This window comes from Peromyscus californicus, unplaced genomic scaffold, assembly GCF_007827085.1.
Source record: "Peromyscus californicus insignis strain IS unplaced genomic scaffold, ASM782708v3 Scaffold_3__1_contigs__length_106647218, whole genome shotgun sequence".
In the NCBI taxonomy this organism is placed as follows: domain Eukaryota; kingdom Metazoa; phylum Chordata; class Mammalia; order Rodentia; family Cricetidae; genus Peromyscus; species Peromyscus californicus.
This window is the reverse complement of record NW_026294551.1, coordinates 12,512,752-12,540,058: the sequence shown is the minus strand read 5'-3', so window position 1 is coordinate 12,540,058 and position 27,307 is coordinate 12,512,752. Positions and strand designations below refer to the sequence as shown.

The window sequence follows — 27,307 nt, the reverse complement described above, 5'->3', positions numbered from 1 at the left end:
TACCCCCAAACATCAGCCACATAACCAGCTGTGCCCAGAATCTCACAAAATTAAATAAAGTGATTTTCAGTAGCAATAGTAGCATGAATGTTATGGGATTACCAACCACTCTGGTTGGATTTAAGGCCCACTCCATGAGATGGAGCTCTGACCTGATACTATTATCAGGAACAAGAACCTGTGACTAAATAAATATCAGGCCCTAGAAAGGAATCTATTACTATTATTCTGCCAAATCAGAGGTTTTCAACCTGTATGTCATGACCCCTTTGGGGGTTGCATATCAGATATTTACACTATAATTCATAGCAGTAGCAAAATTACAGTTATGAAATAGTAACAACATAATTTTATGGTTGGGGGTCACCACAAGAAGAGGAACTATATTAAAAGGTCACATCATTAGGAAGGTTGAGAACCACTGTACTAAATAAACATAGTATTAAACAGACTCCTAATGATTTATTGCTATACCCATAAATTAGTGCATCTCTCAACCCCTTATTAGGGAAGCTTCTTGCAGTGGGTGGAAATTAACAGAGGTCCTCAAGTGGTCAATGTGCAGAGAACAAGAGACTGTGGAGTTCTCAGTCCTACATGAGACATCTTTATTCTTTATTAGATATGTTCTCCCAAGGGCTGAGGAATCTTCAAGGAAGAAAGACTTTAAGAGCGAGAAGTGAAGGATTACTACAAGGAAAAGGTGTTTTCTGAACACAGCAGGTTGATTGCATATGGACTCAGAGTTGTTGTGACAACATGCACAAGATCTGTACAAATTCAAGCCAGAAGAAATCTCAGCATGGTGTGGGAGAAGTAGGCACAAAGTTCCACTCCTAGTTGAAGAGCTATTGGCATTTGATAGCTTCTGGGATAGGGAAAATCAGTTTTCTTTAAGGGTGTGATGTCTAGTAAGTCAATCACACTCTAAGGCAGGAAATTATACACAAGAGTAGTTGGGCAATTCAAACTGAACTTGGTGGATGGATGGATAGATAGATAGATAGATAGATAGATAGATAGATAGATAGATAGATGGATGGATGGATGGATAGATAGATGATAGATAGATAGATAGATAGATAGATAGATAGATAGATAGATAGATGAAATTCTCAAAGAATTAATTAAAACATTTTTAAAACTCCTTCAAGATCTAGGCAAGTGATATAAATGAATGAGCAGTATGGAAATGCAGCAGACTGCAGATTCAAGGCTAAATCTAACTGAGCAGTTATTCTCAGCTCCACTAAGAATACAATTTAAAATAATTAATGGGGCAGAATTTAATTGATATAATTTTTAAATTATTGTTAAAGTCCTTGGTAGTTATATGGGAGATAGTAAGCAAATAATTACAGCTCAGCTTCTCCTATGAAAATGGGAAATAATTTGTTTGTATCAAGTCAGTTAATTTGAGTTCTTCAAATTGTACCTCCACAATCTGTCTTTGGTGAAATACAGTCATCAGAGTCTAACATACCTTTCCGTCACCCAACACAGTGATAGCACCATTGTATAGTGCCTCTTCTGTGCCATTTCTGGTTCCCAGGACATCTATGTCTAATGCTATGTTCTGCTGTCTTAGTGAATGTACAAAGTTATCAATTCTTGAACCTACCATGAAGGCAAAATTCAAAAGAAGCAAAGATAAGTCAATTAGTATAAAAAGCAACAAAAAATTAAATGACATAACTCAAAGCATGTTATTACTACTTATAGATACCCTTAGAAGGCAGAATTAGAGTTCAGTACAAAAATCCATTATGTTGACATGTATATAATAAAGATCCTCTACATATAGCCTAAAATTTATTAATATTTCTAATATTGTATAATTTCTAGGAGTGTCACTCCATTTTTCTTTAAAGAGGATTGATTATAAATACAATCTCTTAAAAAAAATAAATGAATAGAAAAAAAATACAATCTCTTTTTAAAGAAGAAAAAGGGATAGTATGATAGGATGAAAGGGTAGATTATTGAACCTACTTTTAAAGAGCAACAACTTGTTTGAAATATTTTACAATGCTATGGATTTTAGTTTATTGATATAAATTTAAAATTAATTTTGTTATACTGTATGTATACTTATACTCTTCTTTAAATTATTTTGTTTCTACAACTCATTTGAAATTGTAGTGTATAGTTGAGAAATACAGATTAATAATTAGTCATCTATGATAATCAAACTTATAGTCATGTTAGTTAAGTTTTCTAGGTATACATAGATATATTTCAATTAGGTAGGCAATCTTCAAACACTTCAAAGACCTACAGAATATGGCATTTAAAATGTTTTAAAAACTTGGACTTTCCTGGACAATGAGACACAGCTGTTCCTTGCAGCACCAACTTACTTCAAAGAGAAAGATGGGCATCAAAGACACGCTATATGTAGTTTATCTTCTTCTTGGTACAAAATGGCCATTTGGGCAAGAAATTGCTCTTGCCTGGACTGCTTGACAGGATGTTATATAAACTAGACATGCAGCACTCATAGGAAGGTGACCGCTAAATTTGCCTAAACAAGGCGAAATGGTCCTTCAGGTTTCTGCTTCACAGAGAAAACTGCCAGACATTCTACAGGACACAGGAAAAAGTGTCTGATAGACTAGGCCTATGGGCTGAAGATGGATGCTCCAACGTTGCAGAGGAACTTTGGATGACTGTCCATGCGGGCAGCTGTCTCTGTCATTTCCAGAATTTTAGAAGTTGCTTACAATGCATTTCCTGTTTACTTAGGTAATATTATATCCTTCTGGGGTCTTTGATGTAGTTAAAGACTAAATAGTTATAATTTTCCTTGGTTATCATAAAAGATAAAATAGATATGAAACTTTAGACTCACAAATATAGGATAGATAGATTATTTTCTTTAATTTTGCCAAATACAAATAGACTAAATATTATAACTCTAATTCTTGCTTGATAACTGTTCTATTATATGTAATTTTACTATGTTAAAGTTAAAACCTTCCTTTTTGATTAGACAGAAAAGGGGAAGTGCTGTGGAATGTCATTCTGTATGCTGTGAATGTGTGTTGCTCTGATTGGTTGATAAAATCCTGATTGGCTAGTAGCCAGGCAGGAAGTATAGGCAGGATAAGCAGATGAGGAGAATTCTGGGAAGAGGAGAGCTAAGTCAGGAGTCGCCAGACAGACACGGAGGAAGCAAGATGACAAGGCAGAACTGAGAAAAGGTACCAAGCTATGTGGCTAAACATAGATAAGAATTATAGGCTAATTTAAGTGTAAGAGTGAGTCAGTATTAAGCCTGAGCTAATGGCCTAGCAGTTATAATTAATATAAACCTCTGAGTGATTATTTTATAAGCTGCTGCAGGACTGTGGGTGAGAGAGAGTTATCAGGACTGGGCAGGACACTGGAAAACTCCCAGCTACATTTCCTAAAATGCATGAGACCCCGGGTTCAGTGCCCAACACCATAAATTAACAATACAAACAAAACCACAATTAGCCAAACCAGCAGTGTGATCTTTGATGCTATAAGTTTTGATCTTCTTATAAATATGGAGCATTTTGTTCACAGAGCCCAGCAATACAGGGAATTACAAAATGATACAGTAAGATCTCAAAGACCAGTTAATGATTTGCCTTTCTAAAGTCCCTTTGGTTGTTTTGGTAAAAGCCTTAGAGTTCAAGTAAACTTAAAAAAAAAGTATTTCTAAAACAAACTAAATTGTGGTTTTTATTTTTTAATTAATTTTCTGTTTGGCCTTATAAATATTTTTTACTACACAGAAAACATTCTTTTCTTCATGTTTTATGTTTTTTAGGCCATCTCCCACCAAAAAAAAAAAATGTGTTTGGATGTTACAGCTTACCTGTTCTATTGATGACCAGTAGGTGGGTCAGAGGAGCCTGTGGAGGCTGTCCTGGAGAAAGGAAATACATACTTGGAGACAATCCCCATGAGTAACTTTCATGGTATAGCTCATAGAACAGATGTTCCAAAAGTTGAGGAAGAAAGCTAATACCAAACAGCAATAACCTATGTGGAAGAAGAGAAATATTAAATAGCAAGAGTTAATAATCTATAGCCACTTTCATGGGGCTCTATGTTTCAGTAGATGATGGACAGTGATAAAACATGGGCAAAAGGAATGTTCAAATCATGTTGCTTCCTCCTTCTTCTTTCTAAAATGAAACGACACAGCTTTGGTCTTAACTACCCACTTCTGCTTTTGACATTTTCTTTGAGCCTTCCAACTCTGCTGATGCTGACTCTGATTTGTGTTAGATGGGGTCTTGTGTAGGCCAGGAGGGCCTTGAATTTGTGAGGACCTAGAACTTCTGATCCCTCTGCTCTTACTTCCTGAGTGTTGGGATTACAGGCATACTAAAATCTCATGTGAGACCCAATACTCTGAAATTACTGGAAGAAAAAGGAATGGGGACAAATATCTGGCACTGTCAACTTGTCTAACAACTCAGGTCTGGGGAGATAGAAAGCCCACATGGAAAGCATATTCCTAGTGGTTAACTAAACTGACATAGCAGACAAGTGCCTTCTAAATAACTTTTTATATCTGCAGACAAAAGCAGCTCTTACTTAGCCTAATCAGAGAAGCCCTTCCTTACAATGAACAATGGTGAATGCAGAGACTCATGGCTGCCTAGGATGCAGAAAATAAGCAGAGGATGTGTGCCCAGCCCCAAACAAGTCACTGAGAGCATCCCCTCTAACACTCAGGAAGCATTGCACAGGGGGTGGGAAGTACATAAGAGCCAGAGGATAGGGTGAAGGAGTATGACACTTAGGTTACTGAGGTATGTCCTTAAATAAAACTGTTGGAATTCAGATGCTTGGGGCACCCTGGTCTTGGATAGGAACCTACTTGGCTGTGAAGCAGAACAGCTTACCTCTTTATAAGTGCATCATCTTGGGTATTCCATTACAGTAATAGAAAGATAATACAAGACTTATGTCTGATTTATTTTAATATATGTGCAAACATTAGACAATAGGATTACGTGTAGGAGTGATTACAAATAGTTGAGTAAAGAAGTCTCCGGAGAGTGGTTAGATTCATACCAGGAGGCAGCCCTTACCAATGAGGTGGAAGCTGCAGGGGTTTGGTCTTTACAAGAGGTTCTAGATACCACTGAGAAGTTAAATAAGAGAGGCACAGAGTCTCAGTGCCCAACTTGTTGGCGGGAACATTAACACTAACCTGAGTTTTCAGACTGCTGATCTCTCCTATGAATTCCAGTTTCTAATCCACATAGTAGTACAAGCAAATTCCTTAAAATCAACTATCTATCTATCTATCTATCTATCTATCTATCTATCTATCTATCTGTCATCTGTCTGTCTATATATCTATCTGTCTATTTGTATATCTATACATCTACATATCATCTCCCTCTCTCTGTCTTCCTGTCCCTTTCTCTACCTTATTCTATGGAAAATACTAAGAGATTTTGATGTCTTAGGAAAACAGAGAAAGCAGTCTTTGGTAAGGGAAAAAAAAGGGGGGGGAATTACAATAATCTCAAACTTTATATATTTTGACTACATATCCACAAGGGCAGGTGTTTCAAATGAAACATTTAGAAGACTATGTGTGGTGATATTTTATTTGTGCACCCCAACAAAGCTTATCTGAGGACCAGAGGAAAAAGCCAGCCACTATATTAAGCATAGAGGTCAGCAGTGGTAGCACACACTTTTAATCCTAGCATTCGGGAGGCAGAGATTCATCTGGATCTCTGTGAGTTCAAGGCCACACTGAGAATAGAGCCAGGCGTGGTGGCATACACCTTTAATCCCAGCACTAGTTAACCATAGAGGTCTAGAGGTCTGTACAGACAGACAGGAAGTGATAGAGCTGGGTGGAAAGAGGAAGTGATGTAGCTGGGCGGAGAGAGGAAGTTAGATGGCAGGGTATAGAAAGGTATATAGGCATGAGTATACAGGAAGTAGCTCTCACTTGGGCTGAGGATTTCCTAGTGGTAAGAACTTGTGGCTTAGCTTGTTCTATTCCTCTGATCTCTCAGTTTTCACCCCAATATCTGGCTCCAGGTTTTTTTATTAAAAAGACCTTTTAAAATTCGTGTTACAACTATGTACAATTACTGGAATTTATTTTATCTGCTTTTTACATTGTGCTCTCAACCAATTTGGAGACTCACATGGTCATTAGACTTTTTCTTTCATTCTTGAGCTTGAGGAAGCGAACCTTGGCAACTGCACAGAGCTGCTGCCTCCACAGTGCCATGCCACTGATTGTGTTTCCTGATGACTCTAGGGAGGACACGACTCGCTCCAGCTCAACAAGGCTTCCCATGTCTTTTGCCCCTTCGCTTTGTAAGTGCCCACAGATTCCAACATCTGCAATGTAATATCAGTCATCTATAAGGCGCAGTTTACTGTGCATTGCTTAGCTTTTCCCACAACCATTTACTCAACAGGAAGTTCCAGCATTAGTGTTGTGAGCAAATATGCGCTCTAATTCATGGCTATATTAAAGCAAATAGTGAGGAAATGAGAGAGAAGCAAAACAATTTGAAGCAATAAAAAGAAACATTGTAATTTTTTAAAAGGCATGTGCAGCTTTCTATGACATATTCTAGGAAATCCACGAAAATAAACCCATGCAGAAGTGTCCTTGTTACAAGAAATAAACCACCTTGGTATTTCTGGACAAATTAACAATGATAATACTTGCAGAAGTCTCCTCTCCCTTCAAGAACATAAGGATGGTAGACATGACATTTTTGATACAGCCATATTATAAAACCTAGATAAAACTTTGCTTCTTTTTATTAGAAACCTTGGAAAAATGAGATTTCTAGAAAATTACAAAATGTGTGCACATGAAGTACTGGGTAAAAGACAGTAGCATAGCTCTTGCCTAGCATGATACTGAAAAATAAAAGTGGATGGATGAGTGTAGGAGTATCTGCCTTTAAACCGAACACTTGGTAGGCAGAACCAAGTAGATCTCTGTGAGTTCAAGGCCAGTCTGATTTTCATAGCAAGCTCCAAGCAGCCAGAGCTACTCAATGAGACTGTCTCAAAAATGAATGAATTCATTTTTTCACCATAATCTCTAATTTTCCCTCCTCCACAGCCTTTTATATCCATGTAATATGACACCTCATTTTTTATTGTCTATTCTATGTGGACCTAATGTGGTACATTGCCATCTCCTATAAGTCTATATTTCTTCTCTACTTTTTTCCCAAGGCTAGTACCAACAAAGAAAGGCATGCATATCATCTCACTCAAAGCTCCCCTCCTTTGTACATCTTCTCCCTTACCTGATTCATCAGCCATTGACTTCCCTTCTAATTTCAGGAACACCTCATTCAGAGTTGTCATGGAAACACCATAATTCTCAATGCCTTGGTTAGAACACCTATCAAGATCCCGGTAAAGGTCTAAAAGTAGGCACATAGTAGATTACAGTATAACTTATAACAAGGCAGTAAATAATATCTTTCAAAGTGAGAAAATATTGATAAGAATCTACATGTACTTTTATCATAAACTGATATCAATGTTCACTTAATTTATAAAACATAACTATAGAATATATTAGTTTCCACGGTTTCTTCAGCATCCAAGTATAACATAAATATTTATGCTTCCATACTTAGAAAACTACTCAGTTTTTTTTTAAAAAATGATTTATGTGTTTAAAACTTTTTAATTCCAAAGGCTGAAGAGATGATTCGGTGGTTAAGAGAACATGCTGCTCTTGCAGAGACCCCAGATTCTGTTCCCAGCACCCACATGACAACTCACAGCCACCTATGACCCTAGGTCTGGGGGATCTGAGACCCTCTTCTAGTTTCAGGGACATCATGCACGCACATGGTGCACAGGTGTACAGGTGGGTAAAGCACTCATATACATAAAAAATATTATATATTTTTAAATTTCAAAATTTTAGGTATATGTGTGTGTGTGTGAGAGAGAGAAACAGAGACAGAGACAGAGACAGAGACCATGGAGTCCCGAGGAGGTCTCCTATAGATGGAGCTACAGGTAGTTGTGAGCTGCCTGACATGGATGCTAGGAAGTGAACTTGGGGCCCCTGGAAGAGAGGTTACAAGCACTCTCAATTACTGAGCCCTCTCTCTAACCCCTTTCATTCTATTTTAAATTCTCTTACAGTGGGGACAGGGGGGAGTTAATTCTAAGCTCTGATTAAAGATTAGTATCGAGAGAATAAAAATTTATTCTTTTAGGTTAAGATTAGTTAAGAAACTGTAATAACTGTCTTAGGGTTTCTGTTGCTGTGAAGAGACACCAAGACCACAGCAACTCTTATCAAGGGAAAACATTTAATTGCGGTGGCTTACTTTTTCAGATGTTTAGTCCATTGTCATTATGATGTGACATGGTGGTGTGCAGGCAGACATGGTGCTGGAGAAGTAGCCGAGTGTCCTACATCTTTGCTTGCAAGCAACAGGAAGTGGTCTCTGAGACTGAGCGTGGCTTGAGCATGTATGAAACCTCAAAGCCCACCTCCACAGTGACATACTTCCTCCAACAAGGCCATACCTACTCCAACAAAGCCACATCTGCTAGTAGTGCCACTCCTTTTGGGGGCCATTTTCTTTCAAATCACCACAAAAACCAACGTGAAAACACTGATGCTTACAGAAATAAGTAATTTCCATGAACTCTGAAAAGTACAAATTAAGACAAGGACAAAGGACATAGTGTGCCTCTGTGCTTCCCTTGAAAGACCTTCTGTTCACTTATATTCTCTCTCCTCCCTACCCCTCCTCTCTCTTTATCTCTCCTTTCCTCACTCCCTTCCTGTGGTGGCCCACAGAGGCTATCTAGGGAGAAATTACTCAGGGTCAGAGAATATGAGCTTGCTTTACCCAGCAGGGCTGCATAAGGAAATGATTTGACCATGGGTGTGGTTGCCAGGTATTTGGAAGGGTCTACACTTGGCTGTGTAGTGTGCTTTGATCTTGCAAGGGAGAGGTCTTTTACCCCAGCCCTTGGCATTGTTATAAAAAGCCCCTTTGAATAAACAGAAGAGGCAGTTGGGTAGTGATCCACACCCTCCCAAGGCTATCCTGTGTTTCTGTCTTTCTTCTCGTTCTCTAGGCCTCTTTCTACCTGATACTTCTTGTCCCTCTCTCCTCCTCCTAAGAACCCTTCAAATGGTGGGAGCTGGTCTCCCACACCTTTCTTCCTCCTTTTTCTTCTTAACCTGGTATGAGAATTACTCAGAGACACTGACATAGGGTACATCCATGTGAAGGATTAGCAGGCCATTTTGAGAATTTTTAAATGATGTTGGGAATTGAAGCTACCTTAATTATATGCTGAAGAAAAATAGATAAGTGCTCCTACTTTCTTCAGTTCACTCTTCAGTTGGTCTCTAAATCAGTGGTTCTCAACCTGTGGGTGTTGACCCACCGGGGGCAAAGATCAGATATCCTGCATATTAGATATTTACATTACAATTCATAACAGTAGCAAAATTACAGTCATGAAGTAGAAATGGAAATAATTTTATTGTTAGGGATCACCACAACATGAGGAAATGTATTAAAGGGTCACAGCATTAGGAAGTTTAAGAACCACTGGTCTAAATGATTCAGCACTTTGGAATGCATTTTAAAAGATAGTCACGTAAACCATGTTGTTCAATCTTCATAAAGTCTTCAGAATGATATATATCTCAAATACATTGTGTGTATATCTAAGAATAAATCATGTCCCTGCTTCCAAGATGAGTTCATCTCTTCCATTATTAATATATAAAATGTTATTTATTCTTTCAGAATTCATAGGTGAACATAACATATTTCGATCATATTCACTCCACAGCTCTCCTCCCCAACCCCTCCCAACTACATGTGGTGCTCTTATTGTGTCTGTTGTTACGATTAAATGATCCTTAAGAGAAATGATTCTTAAATGAAAGAACGCTGCCATTTCTGATAATCTAATGTGAGGATGGATCATGATATGAAACTACAGAACTCATTCTTTTTGTCTTATGCTCACAAGTCCTACTTATTGATATCTTAGAGCTGGAGAAACACCACAGTAACCACATGTCAGACAAGGTCCCTTTATGCATTATAGATATTTAATAATGTTTTGCACAATAATTTAACCATCAGGACGGACCCATAAAGGTATAACGGCCATTTCCTTTACGAAAGTGAGAAAACTGAAGAGCAACGTAACTTGTTCAGGATTACCTGGAAATTTGTTTGTCCTTTCCAGGGGCAGGATATAGACAAGTCTTTCTTCACTTTGTGCAGTCAGTCTGGCATCAGGGATGTGCTTTTTGACCAGTGATGTTATACTCTCTGGCTCACATATGTCATTCAGATGCAAACTAATATTCAGAAAGAGTAAGATAAAGTTATTTTGTTTAACACTGACTCTAAAAGCAACTTCTTATGTAGTATGTTTGCCACTTCATGAATACTTATAAGACAAAATTGTGTAATTTACAGAGGAACTAGATGCAATGATACTAATGTAATTCAAACAATCTGCACAACATAGCAGAGTAACTAGTAAAAGGGAAGACTAGATTCATTTAAGGTAATTCAAGAACTGTCATTTGAAGGAAAGAAATAATTGACCAAATCCTCACTGGGGTAAGGTAAATGGGAATACACCATCTACTAAGAAAACCCAGTAATGAATTCTCCTTTTTCAGTTATGCATGAGCTCTGCAAACACTTGCTTGAACTTTGTAAAAGCAAGATGGAGATAATCTGTGGTCATTAAGAATATGGTATTGACATCATATTATACAGGCCCCAGAGTCTAGGTGAGCTGGTCACCATCTCTGAATATCAGAATTCTTATCTGTGAGATAAAATAATACCCAGATCTTAAATCAACCTTAACAGGTAGAATGAAATAGTATTTATGAGATAGTATTGGGTGTTTAATGGAGTAAACTCTCAATATATGATAGATAATTTTATCATTTTGTGCAAAATTTATTCAAGTAATAGCTGAAGTCTTTCATAACAGTCTATGTAGTTCTTTTCTTTAATTAAGAGATTTTTTTCTATTCATTTTACATATCAACCATGGGTTCCCCTGTCCTCCCTAGTTCTTTATGAAAATTGGGGTTTTTAGAAACACCATTGTTCGTCATGTCTACTGAAATGTACTGAGAAGACAGAGTGGTGTAAACATCACACTTCACTGATTACATAAATCTAGTTTAATTTTAAGATTGTTCTGTGCTTTGGAAGTGCTGTGCTTAGCATTATCAAAGACACCAAGCAGGAGAAATTCAGCCCCTTCCCTAACATAGCTTGCCGCAGAATGATGATGCAAAGCAAGAGGTTTTCAGAGAAAGTGAGGGAGAGCGAAGCTGTGTTAATTCAGTTAAGTACTCTGCACTCTGTCAAGTACTCATCAACTACCATCAACTAAAAAAAAATAGGTATTATTACTGCTGTTTTACAAATGAAGTTACTCAAGACCAAAGAAATTAATTAAGCAACCATTTGAATTAGCACTTTCTGGATTCCAGCACAGGATATTCATTAAGGAGGAAATATTCAGGAACAGCCTCCAAGAACAGGTAAATGGACTGGACAGATAGATCAGCAGTTAAGAGAAATTGCTGCTCTTATACAAGATATGGGTTTGGTTCTGAGCACCTCCATCTGGCCACTCACAGTCACCTGTAACTCTAGCTCCAGGTATCTGACGCTCTAATCTGGTCTGTGTGGACACCCATGCACATATTCACATGCCCACACATAGACACACACATATGCAGGGGTAATGTTCATATGTGGTTGAGTGTGATGAAGGAAGATGTAACAGATATCCTCCATAAGACAGAAACAAGACAACTACAAAGACCTTCATCGAGACTTTCTCAGAGACCAATGTGTACACCTTTTATTAGAGGGAAATTATTTAATCTATTTGTAATAATGGATAGTACTGGTACTGTAGATTTGACCAGCTTAAGAAATCAAAGAAAGTAATTGTGAGGTCTATTGAACCTCCAGTATGATGTTATTTTTATTGTATTTTTAAAGATTTATTTATAATAATCATATGATTATCCTGAAGTGAAAGATACCTAAAAGGAACGTGGCAAAAAAGAAATCAGAGAGGATAGAGAATGTATTGAAATTATCTGTCTGAAAAGAAATATGCTCTGAGGACCTGTCCTCAGTGCATGAGCTGGCTGTTTGGAACCTGGGGCTTATGTAGGGACACTTTGCCTGGGAGGAGGGGACTGGACCTGCCTGGACTGAATCTACCAGGTTGAACTCAATCCCCAGGGGAGTCTTTGCCCTGGAGGAGATGGTAATGGGGGGTGGGCTAGGGGGAAGGCGGGGGGGGGGGGAGGACAAGGGAATCTGTGGCTGATATGTAAAATTAAATTAAATTATAAAATAAAAAATTATATAAAAAAAGAAATACGCTCTGAAATAGGATGAGAGAAAGGATCAAATACCAATAAATTATTCTCAGAAAGCAATGTATCATGAAAACATTTTCCAAACACTTTCTTTATACCTGCTTTAACGTGTAGATTTTTAGTGTGTACGATGCCATGTATCTTATCTTCTTGCTAAGAGCACACATAAGTTAATTCTAACGTGTCTCTTGAAGTCACCTTTGTGGCTGTATATCGACTTTGACCTGATACCAATGACACCTGTCACCAGTGTGTTTATCATGCATCTGTCTCCAGTAGTGAGAGCTGTACCTTAGATGATAGCCAATGCCCCATTTCTTCTTCAGGAACAGAGAAGAACCTGCACACCTCAGCCTCCCACTGGATATAAACACCTTCCTGTCTGGTTGGGAAGAACCAAAAGATACATTTTAATAAAGAGTGATTTTTTTTTCAGTGATCATAAATGTGAAAATCAAAATCTATGAACAAATGATGTTTCAGAAGCATGCCACACTAGAATAGTGACATACTCATTCTGAGACTTCCTAGGTACTCTAGTAACTGAAATGATGAATTATGTTTGCTTATTCTCTGCACAGTTAGGAAAGTTATTAACCATGTACATAGTGAATTACAAGCCTGCCGACATCTATCCATGTGGAATAAAGCATGCTTGAGACAATACTGTATACTTTACAACCTTCACTTCTCTGTGATGGGATAAGACTCCGTCCATGGGACAAAGTCCTCTGTCTAGAACACAGAGATTCAAATGGGTGAAAGCAATTCTCCAATGTTGGCTGTGGCTATTGCTAGTGAGATGCGTCTATGGGGCCTGTTCGTAACCCATATTTGAGTCCTACTTTCTCACTCTGAAACATTAAAAAAACAAAAACAAAAAACTATAGTTACCAGCCAGGATATCGGCCTCATCCATGAACTGGGTACTGAAGACAATCACTCTGTCTAGTTTCCTCTCTTTCAGTAGGTTCCATATACGATGCCTTGAGAGTGGATCCAACCCAGAAGTTGGCTCATCGAGTAGCAAAACCTGGACAGTAGAAAGTGCCACAGAGTCATTTTTCCCTCTGGGGCAAGATGATTCTAAAAACACTGTAGTTTTGAAAGTATTGGTATATGTGCTTAAAAGTTTTCTTAAATTTATCATTTGCAAATGTATCGAATATAATAGTTTCTTAGTCTCCAAACTGATTTCATGAGTGGTTTTTGTTCACCTTACCTGAGGGTCTCCTAAAATGGCAATCCCAAAAGTCAGTTTCCTTTTTTGTCCACCACTTAAATTCTGAGCAAGAATGTCTTGAATATTTTCCATTTCTAAGTCCCGTAAAACTCGGTGTATCTAACAAAATAAAGAACATTTAGTCTAAAACCCAAGATGTTTGTTCTCTTTTTGTGACCAAGTCTCCCTCTGTAGCCCAGGCTGGCTTAAACTTCAGCAATATTCCTGCCTTGGCCTCCCAAATGCTGGGATTACAGGCATGTACCACCCTGACTACCTTACTTTTAAAACACAGCTTTCTATCTTTATAAAGAACCTTTGTGGCAAACTTCAGACAGTGGATGTGTGCAGACAACACAAGTACATTCAGTGTCTTCCAGGTGACCCATTTCATTTCATCGTTGCCTAACAGTGGACCTGTTCATTTACCTCTTGCTCCACCTCATGTGGCAGAATTCCCTTTATCTTAGCAAAAAGCCTGAGATTTTCTCTCACGGTGAGAAAACCAAATTGTATGTTGGATTGTGGACAAACTCCGGTGAGCTTGATGACAGCATCCAAGTCATCCATTTCTGAAAGTGTCTGATTATAGATGGTGACGGAACCTATGCAGAGAAAGTAAAGAGTTACCATCAGGACAAAGTATAAATTATGTAAATCACAAGATTCATTCGAGCATATTCTTCCTGCTTGCAACACACAGAGGGTAAAGGGTTTCTTATGCGGTATGAGAACTGGAGTTTAGATCTCCAGCATCACGTAAAACTTTTGTGTGTGTGAGTGTGCCAGCATGCACCTGGAGTCTTACTGCTAGGAAGGACAGGTGGAGATAGGAAGACACTTTGAGCTCATTGATCACCGAGCCTGGTCAAAACAGTGAGCTTCGGTTAAGTGCAAAACCTTGTCTCAAAGAATAAGATGAAGGCAATATGAAGAGACTTCAAATTTCCAGCATGGATGGGAGAGGGGCTCCCAGTGCCCCACCTTAAGCTGAAGAGCTAATGGCTTCTGAGAGTGGCAGAGTTACTTTGCTTTGTGTGTGAAGGGTAGGTTTCCTGTGCCCCAGAGGATGACCACACACACACTTATGCATATGGACAGCACTACTTGAATTTATGGTTTTTTTTTTTAAAGACATGAAGCATGAAGTTGGGAGAAAGAGAGGAAATAAGTTGGGGTGGGACAGGGAGGTGCTGGAGAGTGGGAGTGTGGGGTGGATATGACCCAGATACACTGTACACATATATAAAATTTCCAAAAATAAAAAGAATTTTTAAACTAAAAAATAATTTAAAACAGCCGGGCGGTGGTGGCGCACGCCTTTAATCCCAGCACTCGGGAGGCAGAGCCAGGCGGATCTCTGTGAGTTCGAGGCCAGCCTGGACTACCAAGTGAGTTCCAGGAAAGGCGCAAAGCTACACAGAGAAACCCTGTCTCGGAAAAAAAAAAAAAAAAAAAAAAAAAAAAAAAAAAAAAAAAAAAAAAAAAATAATTTAAAACAAAAGGATGAATGTCAGGAGCAATTATCATGAGCTATTGTGGCCCATGACCCAATAACAGCTTATAGCAATTGGTAATTTAGATATCAACCCACCAGAGGAATGATTCTCTGATGGGACACCCCATCAGCAAAGCTTGCAGATCACTGACTCTGAAAACTGTTGCTCTCACCTGTAATTCCACTTGTGCAATAACAGCTATGATGTCTCCCCATTACCATGCATTTTCAAGTAATGTGTACATGTAATCTCATGATTATATCTCAATATTATGGGTGCACATATTGTCAGGATGGTCAGGAAGATGACTTCTCATTTAGCTGTATAATTTTGATATATAGAAAGTATACTAGAATATGCTTCATAACTAGATCTATTGTTCCATGTGACTGTTAGACATTGAGAGGTCTGTTCTCCATCCTTGGCTTACTGGCAGGGCAAACTGGCCAAAGGAAGTGCCGTTGGGATAGATTACAGGCAGAACTTTCACAGATTTTATTCTTGAGTGAAACTGCAGATGTTTGGCCTTTTTGGATCAAAGCCCTTCAAAAGGTTTATAGTGAACTAGGGTGAAGTCACAGGTGTCTAACCAAGGTTCTTAACACAAGCAGCCTAAAATATCATGCCAATTCTTCACTTGCCAAGTACAGCTGATAAAAGACCTATGTCTCAAGCTTATCTAACTGGGCACTGTGCCACCGGACTCTGATCACAGTCTTAGTCCTGAAACTTGAAACTTTGTGTTGCCATGGTAAATAGCTCTACCCTTATTGCTCACCTAATGAGATGTGAATCTTGTAATTGCTTCAAGCCTCCTGAAAAAAAAGTGTATTTAAGCTAGATGAACAAGAAGCTGCGAGGAATTGGAACTAGAGAATTAGAGTTTAGAATTTATAGACAATTAGCACAAGAAAATTAGAAGAAAACAGAACAATATAGAGACATAACTGGAAAAACATGCATGTGAATTATTCTATAAACCCTCAGATTAGAGACATCACAAATTCCCTTCACTTGGATGTAGTGTCTGGCCTGAACCCTGAAGGGGTCTTGTAAGCTGGACTCAAAGGACCCCATTAGGTGAAGAAGCGATTGGGAAAGGCATCAACCTCCACATGTCCTCACCCAACCAAGGTCACCCACACATACCCACATACTACACACATAGAGACAGGAGGGGGGTTCAAAATCACATCTAATCTAGCAGAAATGTCAATTAATAACTGAATAATTATAAAGCAATTTGTATCAAGTACAAACATTTTCACAAATATGTGCAATTATATAAAAATAAAGAAACATCTAAAACTTTTCTTAGCTTCTCAACTGACGTATGAAAACATAAAAACAGTGTCTACTAATGGGGAAACATGATTCAACATGTGCATATATTGTGCAACATTTAAGGAAAATTCCAATTTTTTTTGTCTTAATGACATGATGCAGCAAGTTAACTAGTGAAAAGCACAACTTAATCATTCGCCTTTGAGCTTGTCTTTGAATAAGTGTCCTCTTACCTGTAGTTGGGGGTGACAGTCCACAGAGTGTATTTATCAGTGTAGTTTTCCCAGCTCCACTGTGGCCAAGGAGGGCAGTGATCTGGCCTTCATATATGTCAAATCCCAGACCTGACATAATTTCAAAGAGATTACATTCACTACTTCTATAGTCATTTTATAGTCTCCACAGCTCACAATTTCTCACTGCATAGATGTATGTGGGTACTAATTTTCAAAATAAAATCAGTCTTAAAATTTGTCCAGCTATCTGTAATATCTCTTCTTCATCTACTGAAGTTTTACAACAAGTCTCTAAATCAAACACCCATGTTAAATGTAATCTTATTTTATTACCTACCTCTTAAAGCTTCTACTTTTCCATGCTTTCCTGTGTATTCCTTTTTAAGATTTTTGATCCTGCAGAAAAGAAAAACTGTTTTGAGGAAATTACAGAGATTGGAGGAGGCTTGATAAAACCTGGAGGTTCTTTATTTTGCATAGGCACAGTCAGAAGCATCCTGGGCATCCCATGAGATGCAGCATCTCTGACAGTTGCAGCTCAACAGAAAATAAGTGGAGGGAGTAGCTGGCGTGTGACTCCATGCAGCTGTACATACAGATTCTAGCAGATGACTGGAGAAGAAACCAATGGTAGGAGATTCCCGTGGCGTGGGTGAAGGGAATCATGTCAGTGCAGAAAATCTTGAGCTTTGGAGTCAAACACTCTGAGTGAAGTCCCATCTGTGTCATTTACACAGAGCTCTGGTACAAATACGGAACTCACAGAGCCCAAGTCCTCAGTAATAAAGCAGGGATGACAACACTAATTATCACATAGGGTTGATTGAGTCCTACAGAAAACAAGAATTACAGAACCCAAGACGTTTGAAATTTCAGAAGAAGAGGAAAGGAGAAGAAAATGATGAGGTGGTTTTAAGAGCCTGTAGAAGTGCATTCCATATCCAAGCACTTGGGACTGAGGGAGGAAGTTTAGGAATCTGAGGCCAACCTGGGATACATTGTGAGTTCCAGACCAGACTGGCTTACAAACTAAGATCCTGTCTTAAAGAAAGAAAAAGTATACAGAAGATTTTCAATGAGTTGAAAGTCTACTATGTTCCAGATCCTGTGCAGACTACAGGCATTAATTTTGTATAACATCAAAGCAATGCATCATGCGGGCTACAGACAAAATTCAAATAAAGATAAGGGTCTTTGGGATGTGTAGCTGTTTGGAAGTCACAGAACTGACCACAGCTCATGCATGGCTTCTGGGGGAGGGGATGCAGGGCATTAGTGCCCTACAGTCTGTCGGATCATCTCTTCCTGACTTTCTGAAATGTCTCTAGCTCCCTTTCTGCATCACTTATATTTTTGTTTTCATCTTATCCACCAAGAAGGGACGTGAAAAGAGACAAAGCAGATTATAGAGAAAAGGTATGAGAACAGGGGAGAGGTGGTGGAACTGTTTATCACCAAGAGAACATCGTAGCAAAACATGAAGAAAAGACAAGGAGGATGCTGAGAGTGTGGATGTCAACTTATCTGCTGACAGTGGTTACTGTACCAAAGATGTTAGTAAGGATGAATGACAGAGATGGGATAAAATACAGTGCTATCTAGAATAACAATATCCTTTTGTGAGAACAGTGGGCTGAAAGGATGTGGGCACAGAGGGACTCAGAAGGAAATCTTCGTACATCGTTGTCTTGCCTGGTAGGTCCCCGATTTGGGGCCTGTTTTCTATTGCACTTCCATGTGATTATTTGTTACCTGATGGCCTCTTTTCCCTGGAATTCTGGAGGCACTGGTTCAAATGAGTCATCCAGTGAAGGATCAGAATCTATTTCATTCTCAAGGACCACGTGATTAGCTCCTCTGTTTTGAAACCAATAAGATGACTTCAGGAAAAACAATGGAGACCGTTGATGTCCATACTTGCCTACATGGACAGGAGACAGGTAAGTATCAGGTCAGTCACCACTTCGAGGATTGCAGTCTGTTCAGTGCAGAATGCCAAATCAACCTCTTTTACTGTCACCCTGAGCCCACACTTATCACCTTACGTAGTACCACCTAATGTGGTACTTCCAATATGAAAAAAAATGCAGCATTGTAAACTAAAAGAAAAAGTCTTTAGGGCAGAGTGACTTGTTTCAAGAGGAACTTAAACATTCTATTATGACCAAAATGAATGGATAAATGTGGTACATATAAACATGAAATATTACTCAGCTCTAAGAAAAATTAAATTTGCAAGCAAACAGATGGAACTGGAAAAAAATTATACTAAGTGAGGTAACTCAGTCTCAGAAAGACAAATGAATGCCCTATGTTCTTTCTCATATGCAGAGCCTAGCTTCAATATTTTATTTTGTGTGTTTAACTTGGAGCAAAATAGAAGCCAGGAAACTAGAGAGGTGGGGTTTGGGGAAATATTAGGGGAGGGGCATAGTGGATTAGAGATAAAATGAGAGTGGTGAAGTGGATTATCAGGGTAGAAAGACTTAAACACGGAAGGGTCATTGGTTGGGAGGTAGGAGGGAGTGAAACGGGGCTAACCCAAAAGACGAGGATAAGAAAAACCACATATACTTCTTCTATCTCACAACCCAACCTAAAAACAATATCACCAGAAGGATAGTAGAACACATGGAAAATGAAAGAAGAGGGAAATACTAAGGGTTAATGGATTGAAGGGAGATAGGGATGGGAGAAGAGCAAGAGGAGGGAGTAATGAGTGAGTTAACCACAACTAAGAGTTTATGAAAGGGCCTTATGGAAACCCACTAGTTAGTAAGCTAATTTCAAGAGTTCAAATGGAATTACCATGCATGAGTGGACAATGTCACTCCAAAAGATATGGGTAATTATTAAATGAAAATTGAAATACAAAGCATAAGACACCTTCCTATGAGTTATTGGTCAGGGAATCCCCAGGGATTTCAAAAAAAAAAAGGCATTGACATTGTCTTTAGACACCCACCCTAACTATATGGTAAGATCCTAGACACCACATACTTTGGGTAAGGACATAGAGAAATTAATACTCAGCTACCCAAAAAGCTTCCTCCATACTGGCCAGCTTCCATAGTGCCAGAAGGTACGATGCAGGTTTCAGAGGGGAGAAAAGACAACTATAGTCTTACTCAGCACTGGACCATGTGTGTTACAGCACTAACAAGCCAAGCAAGATGTATCTACTGAAATAATGGCACAGCTATTAGCAGGTAAATAGCTACTTTATAATTGGATTTGAGGTCTGCCCCACAGGAGGAAATTTCATGCCTGGTACTGTAATGCTGGTCAAAAACCCGTGACTTGGAGGTCATGGGCCCTAGGGAAGATCCTGGTATTGTTATTTTACTGAATGGCCATGTTTTCAAATTGTCTTCTAAATACTTATGCCTATACCCATTTTCTTAGTTAGGGTTTCAATTGATGTAATACTATGACCAAAAGTAACTTGGGGAGGAAAGGGTTTATTTTACCTTACAACGTATTAGTCCATCACTGAGGGAACTCAGGGCAAGAACTGAAGCAAGGAAGAAACCTGAAGGTGGAAACTGAAGCATAGGCCATGGAAGAGAGATGCTTACTGGCTTGATTCCCAGGGCTTCCTCGGACTGTTTTCTTATAGAACCCAAGACCATCAGCCCAAGGGTAACACTGCCCAGAGTATATCAAACTGACAGAAAACTAACCAGCACACCCGTAGACCTAGGCTGCTCTCAACCTTCATCAGAGAAGCTTCTTTTTGCAGTGGAGAGCAGTCAACAAATAACTGACTAAAGTGCTGAGAGTAAGAGGCTGCTGAATGTTCAGCCCTAAATGAGACGTCAATATAAACACCACCATCACCAAGGCTCAGGAAACATTGCGGAAGAAGAGGTATAAAGATCGTAAGTGTTGAAGGATGGGGAGGAGTGTTATGAAGTACTGTCTTCTAGACATGATGTGGCTATTGCAAACATGAGCTAAGATGTAGTGTAAGTGTAGTTTTAAGTTTAAGCTAAGTGTAGTTTTCTGAATAAGACCTATACAAGACCAAGCCAGTCAAAATGTCAGCACAGGTGGGATGGAGGAGCTCCAGGCCCCATGCCATTCTGAAGAGACAGTGTTAATGCATAGTTGCTGGGAAAGGGAGGCTCATGTTTTATGGGGGTATGGTCACTGACTGGTTTCCCATACTCCAGTGGAGAGCCACTACCCATGCATATAGGGGCACTACTAACTGGAATTAATGGATTATTTAAAACAAAAATAAATGAGGGAAAACATCTTTTGAAGGACATGGAGGAAGTTGGAAGTGGAATGGAGAGTTGATATGATCATGTTTCATTGTATATAGGTATGGAATTCTCAAAATGTTACCTATAATTTCAGAAATTTTGAAAAGAAAATGCTATACCATTTATATTCAATACATTGTAGAAAAGTGATTCTCAACCTGTGGAACACAACCCCTTTGGGGATCGAATGACCCTCTCACAGGGGTTGCCTAAGACCATTGGAAATATCAGATATTTACTTCATGATTCATAACAGCAGCAAAATTGTAGTTATAAAGTAGTAATAAAAATAATGTTATGGTTGCGGGGGTGGAGTCACCACAACATGACGAACTGTATTGAAGGGTCACAGCATTAGGAAGGTTGAGAACCACTGTCATAGACAGTTACTTTTAGTAAATGCAGATAATAAAAATGTATGAAATTACAATAATTCTACTACTTACTGAGTAAAATTTTGTTAAAATACAATGCCAGTACCAAATAGAGAAAAGCATCCAAAACCAACATAAAAAGGATGGCTATGATGAGGTACGAGTTGTTTGGAGAGTCCAAATTAACATTAGAATTCACATCGTAGTCCAAATGTATAAGCTGAAAAAGAGATGCATAGAGTTTTTAAAAGATTAATGAAAGTTTACAGATAATTGTTGTCTTAGTTCTGTTAGATACCAAAAAGAACGATAAATGATTTATAATTTATATCTCTATACAGCTCAGCCTATTGCCATTCATAGCAGCTACTATGGTTAACTCTCCTCAGAGGAGGTAAAAGGTCCAGGAAGGTGGTATTTGAGACATGTCAAATACAAAAATTCATCTGGATTAAAAGGAATGAAGGGTGAAGGTGTTCTTGAGTGGGGCACTCCATATCAGAGTAAAAAACTTTGAGGAATGAAAGTTTGTGAGTTGGCACAGCCTTATCTGATAGGAACAGCAAAGCATAAAGCCAGCACAGCTGCCTGACAAAGAGCCAGCAAAGCTGAGCCTCAGGATAGCCGCCATGCAACCTTTGGTTATCATCTCCACCTGTTGTATACTTGGGGGACTTTTAATATTTGTATTTGGGGATATTGGATTGATGGAAAATTTTTTATGAGTCATTTATGCCTTCTCCCAGGAGTATTGCTTCTAAGCTTCCCCAGGAAAGTCCTGAACATACTACCCCTCCAGCTTTTAGGGAGATATATATCCTTATCTACTTCAAGGTCTTCCTTATGCCTTGGAGGTTGTGACACACATAAAGAAGCCAGAGGTCTCGTTATGAGGCTATGAGACATTCTTGAAACATCCGTCCTTGTACTTACTCAGGAACAAGATATTCAAAACAAAGTAAACTTTAAAAAGTCAACAAGATTTGGTGGGCTAGAGGAGTTGGCCACAGTTCAGATTGCAAGTCTCTTCTTATATACACTCAGGCAATTACATGGCATATACAGTAACAAAGTTAGATTATCTGAAGTTACCTCTGCCCTACACAGAGACTTATATTGATGAGCAAAGAATGGAGTGGAAAGATGATATAAGAATGAGACCTCCCTTACCACATGCAGAGTCACTGTGATGTCATATGATTGATCAAAGAACAAAAGAATGCCAGGATTAGACATATAAACAAATTTTATATGGATATAAAATATGAACATTGTATTATATCAGAATTTGAATAATAACTGCAGCAGCTTTGGCCTGAGGACTTTTCTTGGGCACTCTGACCATTAAGAGTTAATAATACACTCCTTGGGACATGGCAATATGCCTGGGCTGGCTTGAAGATTTTGTTTTGGTCTAGCATCCTTGAAGCAACCAGAGCTACTAGCCTGAGAACAGGCTGTCCTATGCCTCTAGAGTCTTAAAAACTGGGTTATAAGTTAATGAGGAAAAATGATAACTCTGTTTATCAATGATGTCAAATCTTGAGGGGAAATGATTGGAAATGAAAACTCTGTTCTGTCGTAATTTACTAATGATGGCTAAAAGATGAGCAAGAAACACCAAAACCAAAAATGATATGATCAATGTTTTGGAACAACAGGAATCTATCCCTGCTTACTAAATTCTTTATAAATAAAGAAGCACTCTGGCTGTTAGTCAGGTTGCAAGGTTCTCCCGACCATCATGGCTAGGTTACTCCTTCCCTCACCAAATCCATACATCCTCTAGGAACCTGTTTACCATTGGGGATGGCTTCCAGTAGTTTATAGTTGGGCAGAAAAGAGAAGAATAATTCCAATAGCATATAATGATTTCACATGAATTAACTTTTTGAGAGATTTAATTTCATGTAGAAATGCTCAATTAAATTAAATTTTTTCAAATTCTCAAATTTCTAATATTTGTGATACTATTAAGGCTCATGTTTCTCAGGCTTAAATCAGACAAATATTTAGTTAGAAGCATAAGCTGAGCCACATCAACTGTCAAATGTCATTCTATATTTAGAGCTACAAACTAACAAAAATCTTAGGGCCAGTCATGAGAAACCCCCTTTCAAGTTGTTTATGGGAGTCCAAGATATTGCCCAAACAATACAGGCTATTGCTGCTATCTCCCAGATGTTGGAGGTAGGTCTCTATTGCTAAAAGCACCATGCACTTTGTACACAAGACTGGGAGGATTTGACCTAGATCTGACTTGAAAGCCTCCTCCCTAAAGACTAATTTTCACAGTACTGGACAATGATATGAAAGCTGCCAAGAGAGGGAGCTAAGAGTCCTACCCAGCTGTGATGCCTACTAACCACAACAATGACCAGCACAGCAAAGCAACCCTAAACACCCAATAGCGGTATTCATATCTTAGTGTTAACCAACAGCTCTGAAGCCTCACTGAACTTGGACTGAAGCCTTACTCAACAGGAGGGGATTCATGCCTGGTACAAAAAATCCAGCCAACTACTCAGGGCTGGTGAGGTCATTGATCTTAGAGGAAAACCTACAACTGTCACTTTACTGAATCAGCACAGCTCCTAACTGCATTTTAAACATTTACCCTTATAGCCACAGTTAAGTGCAGCTCTAACTTCTCATCAAAGATGCTTTTCTTCGAAACAGATGGAGACCATTATAGAAAATTACATTGGTCAAAATGTAAACAACAACTGATTGTGGGGTTCTTTGCTGAAATGGATACAACACAACTTATACTTACTGCTCAGGGAACAGAAGAGAGAGAAGAAAGATTTTAAGAACCAAAGGAGGAGGAAAATTGCTGTGAGGTGTGTCTGCTATAAGTGACAGGGAAAATGCGCTCATTATACCTCAAGAATATGCCTAAACAAAACCTGAAAAAGGACAACACCAATAGGCATACTAATGTAGAAGAGGGAAATCTCACAGGGTCCCACCCCTGATCAAAGAAACTACAGGCAACTAAGGATGATGAGAGAGAATGAGTCTTCCCAAAGGATGAGTCCCCTAATTGGTTATCCAATATCAAGTAGTCAGCCCTGAAACCACATACATACAAGTAACACTAAAAGGATTCAGTTTGTATTTATATCTTTATGCATTTGTGTGTGTGTGTGTGTGTGTGTGTGTGTGTGTGTGTGTGTGTGTGTGTGGATGTAACAATAATAAAGAAAAAGAGGCTGTGAATTTGAATGGGAGTGATGCAGATGGGAAGGAGGGGCATGGAAAGGGGTGGAAGAAGAAGGAAAGGGGGAAATGATGTGATCATATTATAATTGTTAAAAATTACAAAAAATTTATTAAAAAATAACAGAAAAACAAAAATGTCTCTTATCTCTTAAATTTCTCTCTCTCTAAAAATAGGGAGACAACTTTAGTGTTTGGTGCATATTACATAAATCACAGAAGGAATGTGTTTAGAGTGTTGTGTACGTAAATACAATCGTGGGACAGCTCAGCTGGTAAAAGTGCCTAAGTTTGACCCCTGCAATCCACATGGTGGAAGGAGAGAACTGACACCTGCCAAGTTGTCCTCTGACCTCTAATGTCACAGCATGCCTGTGCATGTGTACACACACATACACACATCCAAATAAATAAAAATAAATTTTAGTAACATGGAAAAAACAAAAAACGATGATCTTACTTCTTACCTGGGCCATTCCAGTCGTGAAGGCAAAGGGGCTAAGAAAACACAAGCTCCATTCCATAAAGGCAGGAAGATGTTTGTACAATGCTGTGAATCCCAGACTTCCCCAAAAGATGGTAAGGAGGAAGACGGCCAAACCAGTGAGAAAAGGTTTCTTTAACAACACACTCATGAGGAAAGCTAAAGTTATCTGAGGGGAGAAAGAAATTAACTGGAATGGTGGTCTGAGGACCATGGCTTGCACACGAAAAGGAAATTCATGTTGGGATAAGTGTTATCCAAAGGCACCCGTGCTAAAGTCTTCAGCCCAAGGTACTACTGAGAGGTGGTAGAATGTTTAAGAAGTGGAGCATGTGGGAAGCTTTCCTGTCATTGGATGTTCATCCTTAAAGGGGATTGTGAGAGCCCAGCCTCTTCCTCTTTCTGACATCCCGGCCATGACGTAAGCAACTTTGATCTACCATGAACTGCTAACATGATATGCTGCTCAGATACAGGCCAACGCAACAGGGTCAACCAACCCTGGACTGAGGTCTCCAAAACTATGGGGAAAAAACCAAAACCATTTTCTTCTTGTTAGCTGATTCTCGCGGGTGTGTGGTATAGGGACTGAAAGCTGACCCGTACAGTATTTGGAAAATATGTCTCATCATTTTCAGTTGGATACTACATGGATAGTGCCTTATTGCAAATACTGCATAGAACAGAAAAGGCAGAAACACAATTAGTGATGCATGATTGGAGGGAGGGAAGCGGGGCAGGAAGAACTCACCAACTTACCAAAGACAGGCCATAAAGGAGAAAAAGAAGGAACACCACCATGAAACCAGTTAAGACGACAACTTGGGCAGATTTCACAATAAGAGACATCAAAGTAGCCACGACAAGGATAAAGCCAGCATACATCAAACCCCAGGAAAGCCTGGCCAGAAAACACAGGATTAGTGCAAATGCTATGACTCAGTCACTCCATTCATCCACTTACTAAGCAAATGGATTTTAAACTTGTGATAAATTTGTGATTTATCAAGAGTTTCTTTTAAAAGGGTAATTCCTAATGAATCAGAAAACTTCCTCATCTTAAAGCTCATATTCTTTTTTGTTGTTGTTGTTGTTTTCAAGACAGGGTTTCTCTGTGTAGTTTTGGTGCCTGTCCTGGATCTCCCTCTGTAGACCAGGCTGGCCTTGAACTCACAGAGATCCACCTGGCTCTGCCTCCTGAGTGCTGGGATTAAAGGCGTGTGCCACCACTGCCCATCTTAAAGCTCATGTTCTATAGAGTAAAGTAGACAATAAGCAAGTCAATGTGTACAATAATAAATAGCCGCCTTAGTTAATGTTGTCAACTTGATAGAGACTAGAGTCTTCTGGGAGGGGAGAAGTGTCAGTTGCATAATTGCCTAGATCAGCTTGGTCTGTGGGCAGGTCTGTGAGGCATGGACCTATTGAATGATGCAGAAAGGCATCATCCCCTGTGGGTGGCAACATTCCTCAGGCAGGTGGTCCTGTATAAAAAGCTAGCTAAGCACAAGCCAGAGAGCAAGCCAGAGAAGGAGCCAGCAAACAGCATTCTTCCATGGTTCCTGCCTCTGAGATCTTATTGTGAGTTATGGTCCAGCCTTCCCTCAATGATGGACTCTGACCAGGGAAGTATAATCCAAGTAAATCCTTTCCTTCCCTGGGTAGCTTTTTGCTTATCACAGCAACAGAGTGAAACTGAGACAGTAGTTAAGTGTGCAAAGTTAGAAGGACATGAACTGGACAATAAGATGAGTGTGATGGAGAAAGGATTTTAGGAAGAGTTTAAGGAAGAATCTGTGCTGCTTTTTCAGTTCTGCTCAACTTCTTTCATAAGGAAGTCATGGAAACAACATGGGCACTAAAGAGACACACTACCCACATTTTAGGCTTCCCAAGCCAAATAACCTTTGTCGCTATCAGTGCTGCCTTCACGGCAGAAGAGCAATCACAGACAATCTATGCCCAATGTGTGGCTGTATCCCAATGAGAACGTGTTTGTAGACAACGGCATTTGAGTTTCCAATCGATTTTTGTGTCCCCTAAACAATTGCTGCTCTTTTCATTTTCTTCCCAGCTCTGAAAGTGAAGATGCCACTCCTACTTCACAGCCTGCATAAAAGTAGTTTGCCAGCTGCGGACATCGATGATTCAGTGCAGGAAGACCCAGAGCATATCCATGGGGAACACAGCCAAGTAGGTGGATATGAAGAGGTGTATTTACTATTGATGCCAAAGACAGAAGGGGGCTCTGCACAGGGTCCAGTAATGCCACAGACTTAGGTTCGAATTTTCTC

At 39.1% G+C, this 27,307-nt stretch overlaps 1 protein-coding gene across 6 annotated transcripts in view; it reads right to left on the bottom strand.

Moving 5' to 3' along the window:
* Abca9 (ATP binding cassette subfamily A member 9) overlaps positions 1 to 27,307 on the bottom strand; it is a 70,613-nt gene that overhangs the window by 30,495 nt on the left and 12,811 nt on the right. For all 6 annotated transcript variants that reach the window (XM_052756475.1, XM_052756473.1, XM_052756476.1 and 3 more), the window contains exons 7-21: positions 25,773 to 25,914; positions 24,997 to 25,182; positions 21,380 to 21,527; positions 18,415 to 18,583; positions 17,000 to 17,058; positions 16,660 to 16,770; positions 14,073 to 14,248; positions 13,644 to 13,763; positions 13,316 to 13,454; positions 12,713 to 12,803; positions 10,209 to 10,348; positions 7,290 to 7,409; positions 6,159 to 6,357; positions 3,848 to 4,014; positions 1,484 to 1,617 (exon numbers count right to left, since the gene is read on the bottom strand). In XM_052756475.1, coding sequence (XP_052612435.1) covers positions 1,484 to 1,617; positions 3,848 to 4,014; positions 6,159 to 6,357; positions 7,290 to 7,409; positions 10,209 to 10,348; positions 12,713 to 12,803; positions 13,316 to 13,454; positions 13,644 to 13,763; positions 14,073 to 14,248; positions 16,660 to 16,770; positions 17,000 to 17,058; positions 18,415 to 18,583; positions 21,380 to 21,527; positions 24,997 to 25,182; positions 25,773 to 25,914 — 2,101 coding nt within the window. The remainder of the gene's footprint in view (positions 1 to 1,483; positions 1,618 to 3,847; positions 4,015 to 6,158; positions 6,358 to 7,289; positions 7,410 to 10,208; positions 10,349 to 12,712; positions 12,804 to 13,315; positions 13,455 to 13,643; positions 13,764 to 14,072; positions 14,249 to 16,659; positions 16,771 to 16,999; positions 17,059 to 18,414; positions 18,584 to 21,379; positions 21,528 to 24,996; positions 25,183 to 25,772; positions 25,915 to 27,307) is intronic.